This window comes from Protomyctophum bolini (assembly GCF_963924005.1).
Source record: "Protomyctophum bolini genome assembly, chromosome: 12".
NCBI lineage: Eukaryota > Metazoa > Chordata > Actinopteri > Myctophiformes > Myctophidae > Protomyctophum > Protomyctophum bolini.
In genome coordinates this window covers 37,191,365-37,199,670 of record NC_137873.1, presented here as the reverse complement: position 1 = coordinate 37,199,670, position 8,306 = coordinate 37,191,365, and the positions used below count along the sequence as shown (strand labels likewise).

At 42.0% G+C, this 8,306-nt stretch overlaps 2 protein-coding genes across 2 annotated transcripts; one reads left to right on the top strand and one right to left on the bottom strand.

The window, feature by feature from the left end:
* Positions 1 to 1,005: 1,005 nt before the first annotated feature.
* Positions 1,006 to 5,764, top strand: LOC308325630 (glutamate-rich protein 6). Its single transcript, XM_080778190.1, has 10 exons — positions 1,006 to 1,134; positions 1,590 to 1,691; positions 1,798 to 1,899; positions 2,020 to 2,177; positions 2,761 to 2,822; positions 3,290 to 3,468; positions 4,097 to 4,179; positions 4,310 to 4,462; positions 4,782 to 5,007; positions 5,467 to 5,764. The coding sequence occupies exons 1-10, from the start codon at positions 1,042 to 1,044 to the stop codon at positions 5,734 to 5,736; spliced, it is 1,428 nt and encodes a 475-aa protein (XP_080634316.1). The 5' UTR covers positions 1,006 to 1,041; the 3' UTR covers positions 5,737 to 5,764.
* Positions 5,765 to 6,913: 1,149 nt separating this feature from the next.
* Positions 6,914 to 8,089, bottom strand: LOC308326260 (kelch domain-containing protein 3-like; the record flags this gene model as incomplete). Its single annotated transcript, XM_080779067.1, has 1 exon — positions 6,914 to 8,089. One exon carries the CDS (start codon positions 8,087 to 8,089, stop codon positions 6,914 to 6,916), a length of 1,176 nt encoding a protein of 391 aa, XP_080635193.1.
* Positions 8,090 to 8,306: the final 217 nt, after the last annotated feature.

Sequence of the window (8,306 nt, the reverse complement as noted above, 5' to 3'; positions counted from 1 at the left end):
TCCAAACAGAAAAGGCCTATCTGATTGTATTAAATGACGTTAAACGACGGTAAAATCACTTTGCCACTCACTTCATCCATGCTCATACTGTCTATATCGTGCTGAGCAAGGAGAAAAATGTAGCAGAGCCGAACGCCAAGATGAAACATTATATCCACACTTGTTCAATCTATTCCTGAGTTATCTGATTGAATGTATATATAAAGTGTAACCGAAACCAATATATTATTTCTCCTCCAGACGCCGGCCCCAGCCAGCCAAACGTAGCGACAGCGATGTCGACGCGACAGGAAGCCAAGACGCTGCTGTCCGTGAGGAAAGAGTTCATCAAACGAGTGTCGGTGGTCGTGATCAATGGTCTGCTGGACACACTGCTGGAGGAGAACGTCCTCAACGACAAAGAGATGGACATGATCAGAGCAGAGGAATGCAGAGAAGAGCAAGCACGACAATTCATCGACATGGTGCGAAAGAAAGGGAACGAGGCATCGTCGAAGATGATCGCTGCGTTTCATGAAGAGGATCCAACCCTTTTTGACTACCTGGATTTGAACAGACCTTGATTTGTCTTGGTTTAAACGTTTGATTGATTGACTGTCTTATTGACGAATCACGATAGAGGAACGAATGTACAAAGCAAAAGATTGCACAATCGTAGCCAAATGTTTTCAAAAACATTCTTGAGAGCAACGTTTAGCTGTAAATGACAGCTGTGTTTGCTTACATGGCTGTCATGTTGGAAACAGCATAAAATCCAAGCAGCGCAGCCAGGATGTTTTTTGAGGGGTGCTACCCCTCCAATGTCTGGCTTTCAGATATGATGCCATGTGGCAGCCAAGTCTATGGAGTCTGAGTGTCAAAAAACTACTTTCTGGCCTTGACAGCCCATTTATCCTAACAGAAAAGTTATATTCGATTGCATTAAATGACGATAAACTCACTTTGTCACAAATCTTGCCACTCGATTTGCCATTCACTTTATGCATGTGCATACCCTCTATTGTCTATGGCGAATCAGCTTGCCAACACTCAGTGTTGGGTATGGCTACATTCATTCAATGCAATCTCCAAGGTTACACTGACAACAGCAACAAGTGGGTTATAGCCATAGTGCGTTTGAGATTCAGCACCAAGGTGAGTGCCATGGCCTGCTTGTGTGTTTGTTTGTGTTTAATTAGTTGAATATAGTTAGCAGGCTAGTTTAGGGTCAGCCAGGAAATGATTAGGCTCATTGTGCGATCGATGTGTCTAATCAAATCAGTGGAATTATTACTTTGCTTTGGTTTCTCTTTGGATTTGAATTCTCTGTCTGTGTGTCAGTGTCCAGCTGTCCTTTCTCCCTTTCTTTTGTTTCTCAACCTGTGACTCTCACACTGCACATTTACAACTCTCTCTGCTTTATAGACATGAGTAGCAATTTCTTTTACTCAATCATGTCTATTTTAGTCTTAACAGAAAACGTACAGAAAGATTGTAACAACATATGGCGTCGTCACGCTTGTTTGTGAACATTACAAAAAATATATATTGGTAAAAGAAAAGAAAAAGGATGTGTCTAGAGAACTTGATGTAAGAGGAAATATTTACAGAATACAGGTGTACCTACTCATCATCATACCGGGATGGCAGGAGTTCTGAGATACAACCGAGAGTCTGACAACCAGCTGGTTCTAGATACCATTAATCCTGTGGTAACAACATTCTGTTTTAATTCCTAAATAGTTAAAAACATGATTTTTACTTTCATTCTTGTGAGTTCAGTTTCAGTCAATATGCTGAGCATGCTGTGTTTTCCAGCCACAGACTATGACAGCCTCTGTGTCTTCCGTGATAATATGCGAGTTCTGTGGAGAGAAGGCAAGGCCTTCATTGGACCTAATGTGGGGAGAGGAGCCTGAGGTAAAGTGAATACAGGTGTGCCTTGTGATTTTGACCATGTGGTGAGATGTTTGAAAACCTGTTGTTTGTCTATTTGTGTCTATATTTGCACGTCTCATTTTCTATAACTCTTTGTATTAGTTCTGCTGTCCCCAACACCAGCAGCTGTGTGAGCTGCTTGTTCATCAGATGCATCTGGCCCAGGAGAAATCTGACCTGAGAAATGATATTCCAACTCAACACACACCCACAGAACAGCAGGAACTGCTCTGCCAAAAACGGGAGATTATGCAATGCAGGTATATAGACATAAAGGATGGATTTATTAGATTATTAATCCAACCTCAAATGTAACATAATTTAAAGAGTTTGTAGGACGTTTCTAAATATATAGCCTACAGGTATTTACAATTTTGTTTCCTCAATATGTCCTTTGATGAATATTGTACACAGCTGTATAGTTTCATAATTGCATCCTATCCATTGCATTGAAATTAATATACATGTATTATATTTAAAATGGTAAATGAGTTTTGTTTGACTAAATAACTAGCGGCAGTGGCTAGATAGGACTATAGGAGGTATAGGCATGCAAATAAATATGAAAATTAAAGTTCAGAGAACAAAACAAATTGCAGCATCGATATACATGATTCTACGTCCTCTATACACTCTCAAGCCAGAGTGTGTCTGTCATGTGTCTGTCTCTAGATTTAATTAATAAGAAATAATTATTTGGAATGTCTTCTCATGACTGTAACTCAAGCAGGCTCAGGTTGAGATTGAAACCCTCTTCTCTCTTCACTTCACTTCACTACACATCTGTATGCCGGCAGTGGCAGTTCATGAGTTGTACAACAGAAATCTCTAATTTTTGCTTAGAAAACAGGAGCAAGACAGACTCTACATGGATAATACAGCCCACCCACCTTTTGTAGAAACGTGTGAGTATATACAGTAGTTATTTTACACTTAACCCACATTTGCATTTATGTCACACCTGAAATGCATTTAATGGCACACAAACTTCATCTGGGTGGCATTACAGCTACAGTTTATTCTGTGTCTGACTCTGTAAACATGGATATTGTTTGTGCCGAATATAAATATATATAATATACGACTCTGATTATAAAATGACCCCCCATTATTCAAGACTCATTTGTGGGAAAAGAACATTGAATGTCAAATAGTCTAGTCCCCGATTATAATACGACCCCGTTTTTTAGGATATTTCCATTGGGAGCACAATTCATTCAGCACAATAGATCTATACCCATACAATTGTAAAAGCTTAAACGTCGTTGTGTGACCTTGTCTTCTTTAAAAGTCAAAACACAGATAATTATACTGTATCTTGATGCGTTGACACTGTTGAGATAAGACCATATATTTTGTGTTTGCCACGTAGACATCACAGGGTCAAAGACTCTCAGCTACCAGCTCTCCACCTGCACTCCAGGAGACGGACGCTGGACTGTGACTCCGTCTAAGATCGACAAGAGCCAGGAAATAAAAACACAAGAGGCAGAGGTGATGATATGTTGTTGTGACCACAAGCACTTTGGCATCTCTTACCATAACCATAAGGTACAGTACACGTGATTACATCCATAACACATGACACCATTATTATACAATTAACCAGTCCTTATGGCCGTTATGTCTGATATTACTGTTGCTGGTATAGCTTCAATAGACAATAACTGTCCAAACCATTTGATCCATTCAGACGTGGCCTAAAATGTCTAATGAATCCCAACAGTTTTCTAAAAAAAAACAAAAAACATTGCAGCTATATGTTGCTTTATCAGTGATTCTTAAACTTTTTCATATCAAGGACCGCCAGAATCATATGTATTTATAGCCACCGAACATCATCTCAGACTGTTTCGTTCCAGGGACCCACAGAAGCAAAGATTTTAGTTCAAAATGTTCACTTTAAAAAATATGTATATTCATAGATTTGCACACATTTTCATGATTATCAAAAGCTCATAGTTAAATTCCCGGTAGTTAAAGTGGTTAAAACAATGCTAAAGTGAAATGCTCCCTGTCTCAATGGGTCGTTAAAAGACGTACTGTAAGTCCTCTAAATATTGTGCAATTCTGTGGCTCACAATCTTACTGTAACATCCATTGATTATGTCCCACATATTAAAACAACAAATGTAAATACAGCATCTGGTGGCTTAATCTGTTGCCTTTGCATTTACAGGGTGGAGCGGAATGTCTTCAGAAGTATTATTATAATGGATTGAAGTTTCGTACAGTGTTCCCCGATGGCTCTGCTCAGGTCTTGTATCCTTTTCAGTGGATGAACGAACATAATTGTGTGTGTGTGTGTGTGTGTGTGTGTGTGTGTGTGTGTGTGTGTGTGTGTGTGTGTGTGTGTGTTGTTCCCATCCTTATCTTCTTCTCATGGTAACAGCTACCCTTCTGGCCTACTGGCGGTGGTCATCGTGGTGACTGAAGGAACAGGGAGGGTCTGCATTGTGTACGATGACAGCCCTGAGCAACAGATAAGGGCTCTGTTCCTGTCTGACGGCAGAGCGACGTGTTACTACAGCCATGGTTCCATCTGGTAATAGTGGAGAATAATGTACTTTATAAGAAATTTAAAGCAAATCATACGTAATTAATCAAACGTGCCCCGATGTTATATACCCAGTATACAGTGTAATTTGAGTGTGGGACAAGGTTATTATAGTTTAGCATTTTCATAATTTTCATTTCTAATTTTACTTAGGCTTAGTTTAGTTTACTTTAATTGTAGGGGCGATTTTCAAAAAAGGTCAGGGAAAGAAAACGGTTACCCAAAATGCTAGGTTTATTCATGACATATTGAGATTCATATCATGACTGGTCATTTATTGAGTGTTTTATTTACCGGTATGTTGCAGGCTGAGCTTGGATAGTTCAGGCGGTCAGTGTTTGGATGGGCTTGGTGCCAGAACTCAGCATTGGAGCTGGAACATCCTGAGTCCAACTCCTACCCCCCTGCGGCCCGTCATCCTGTCCCTGAACAAATGCATAGGGATCCGGGTCCTGGGACGAGAGCAAGTGTTCATCTCCTTTCTTGCATGCAGCCAGCAGGCCAGGTTCAGTGTTGGCGCCTGTTGTGTGCAGGTAAGGTACCATATCGGACATCCTCTCACCCACACAATAACACAAGTATCACGTTCAGTGCAGTTGTTCAGTTTAACATGTACATGCAGTAAGCTAAATTATGAGTTTTAGAGGAGCGCTCGTCTGGCCTTTGGAATTACGTCATATGGCAGCCAAGTCTATGGACTTTTAATGTTTGTTAAGACAAAACAATGTTTGTCTTAAGACAAACATACTTTTAACAAACAGAGTGGCAGCCAATTCTATGGACTTTTAATGTTTGTTTAGGGTACTAAACGTTACGTACGTCCATGTGGCAGCCATGTTTATGGTCGGTTTACAGCAGTTAAACAAACATTGCCGTCACGTGACGTCATGTGGCAGCCACAAAGGTAAAAGAAATTACCTTTGTATAAATGCAAGTTAATTCCAATACCAGCATCTGTAATATGAGACATAAATCTCATTCATCTCATCAAGGGGGAATATAAAGGAAGCATGCCTGCTCCAGGAACGTCCTTAACTAAAGAAGAGCTGTTTGTATTGGCTGGGAGGATTAGGGTTCATTTGACCATTAAGCACCTCCACCAGTGCCTTGAGACACCCTCCAACCTGCGACCGTTGAAAGCCAGCCTCAACCCTCACCTTATTGCTGTTGTCCAAAGACTGCGAGAGGTGAGCAACGTGGTTCAGATGAGCAAGCGAGAAAGAGACTTCATCCATAGTTGCCTTCAGGACTGTCTAACCTGATCATTATTTTAAGACATATTGAAATCACTGGGTCACAAAGCCAAAATCATTTTAAAAAATCACACCCGTGTGAACTGAGTGGTGCAACTCCCCCACACGGGCATTGCTGTTCCTTGGAGGGGTATGCGCCACTCAAAAATGCAGACATGGGATTAAAGAGTACAAATGAAACAGGGCTGCTGATGTCATCTGTACTTACTTCCTTTTTAATGTGCCATACTAAAGATTCACCAAGACCAAGACCCACGTAAAGAAAGCGGCATGCTGTTGAATCACAGCTATTTATAGTGGGTAACATTGCCACCACTTTTAGCAATTAACCAATCTGTGGCCATTCTACCAACATAACTTCTGAATTCTGATGTAGTTATGTTGTCAGAGTATGAGTCAGTCCTGGATTCATCTTAAACCACAAAACTAGTACACCTCTTTTGTTACATCTGGTTATGTTTTTGTTAAATGCTGCTGGTATTACTTGATTTATGGGGTCTATATTTAGGACTTTTGACATATTCATAATGTAAATAAGTAAAGCTTTAGCAAGGTTACAAAGTGCTTCTTCATGAGATATCACATAAACCATATTTATAAACTGTAATATCAGGTCCAGGGGTGTCGGAGCGCAATTAAGAGCTTGTAAATGTCATCTTCTGGAACACAACTGAAAAGTCTTTGGACAATTAATTGGCAATTCTGATCTCATACCTACTTCTCACCTTGGAAAAAATAAATACAAACAAATTCAAAAACACCTTCACGGTCATAAAAAAAACATTAAAAAAAACACAAAGGTCTCCACCTCTGCAGTCATTTTCCTCTCCCATTACCAGTTCTCCAGTACAAACATCCGTTTTCTTGAGTCTTCTTCCATAACTGTCAATCTCTTGCATGGACCCAAAGCATTTCTACATTAATTCATGATGGAGATCAACCGGGAAGAAGAAGTTCTCTTCTCTTTTGCAGCCATATCTGCCCCTGGAACAGTTCACTTGGTAGTAGAGTCTCTCTATTCTCCTACATAATGCTGCTCAGTTTCCGGTGGACATCACTGAGCACATTCCTGTGCTCTGCTTTCTTTGCCATCTGAATGAAGGGAGCCTTACTTATGGGTGGCAATCTTCTAGTTTTTCCCCGTTGTTCTGTTCCATTTGCCTTAGATCTTGTTCTCTGCCCGTTGTCATGCATTTCCTTTCCTGATGCTATTGGTAGTCATGGCTTTGAGCTCCCACCTGATGTCATGTGGGAGTCCCGACTGCTCCAACCCGTACTGAATAATTGACAGCTTGCATAATGTCTTCAGAGTAGGACTTAAGTCTAAGATGTACAGATCGGAGACACTGGCGTCATATTCATCTTGATCTTCACATTCCCCTTGAATGGGTTTGTATCTGTATCCTTCAAAGAGGATGATACGATCTCCCACCGTGCAACAGCACAGCCTGGACAGCACAGATGATGGAGACAGAGGGTAACCCTTGGGCTCAATCTTCGTCCAGGAGAAGGTCTCCAAGTTGAATTTCCACATGTCGTTGAAAGTAAAGTTCAGACGAAAGTTAAGGCCGCCAAATATGTACAGTTCTCCATTGTAGGCAAAGGCTGAATGACACGCCCGTCCATCTGGAAGTAGTTCTGCAGAAGGCATGTTCAGCCAAAGGCCGGTCTCTGTGTCAAACACTCTGATTCTGTTGTTGGTGTTGCACTGGCCTTCGTATTGGCCTTCGAACAGCTCCACTTGACCCCCGAACACAAACATCTTGGTCCCGATGATGATGGCAGAGTGACATGACGAAGCAGGTGCCGGCAAGCCCCTGGTGGTAATCAGAGACCACACCATTGTGGTGGTGTCCAATGTGTGGATGTTATTGGTGTATCCAGCCAGGAGCTTGAATCCTCCGAAGATATACATGATCTTCCCCAAGACGCAGGCAGAGTGGCCGCACCTCGCCTCCGGGACAGTCCCTGAAATCTTGGGCTTGAACCATCTGTGGGTGTTGACGTCGGTGGGCGTCGACAACGCATAAAGCACGTTGCTGTACGTCGGCTCGGCGACGCCAGCGACGCGTGTAAGTAACGCTCCCCCCCAGATATAGATGATGTCTTCTATCAGCACCGCTGTGTGGCCATAGTGCATGGAGGTAACATCACACGACGGTTGCTCTCCGCCGGTTGTGACCGGTGGCAACTTGATCCACCGTAAAGACACTGTGTTGAAGATGTGCACATCGATGTGACCCATGTCGTACATGTACGTCTGCCCATACCATCTAATGGAGTACAGCCTGTGCCCCACTGCCACAGCAGCATGATAGTTCCTCTTCTGTCCTCCTTTGAGATGCACTGTCCAGCGCAACATCTCATTCACCGAATAGCTTCATGGGGTGTTACATACAGAATTGTGCATGCTACTACTTATATAGGTAAAGTATAAGCACAAACATTAGGCGAAGCTTGGCCAATCCGCAAAGCCGATGGGTTGAGTTGGCTAATCTGGGATCTCAATGACTGTTGAATATGAATCCCCATCGCAACAACAGCCCAGGCGTCTGGAAATCCCATGCCACCCTGCTATT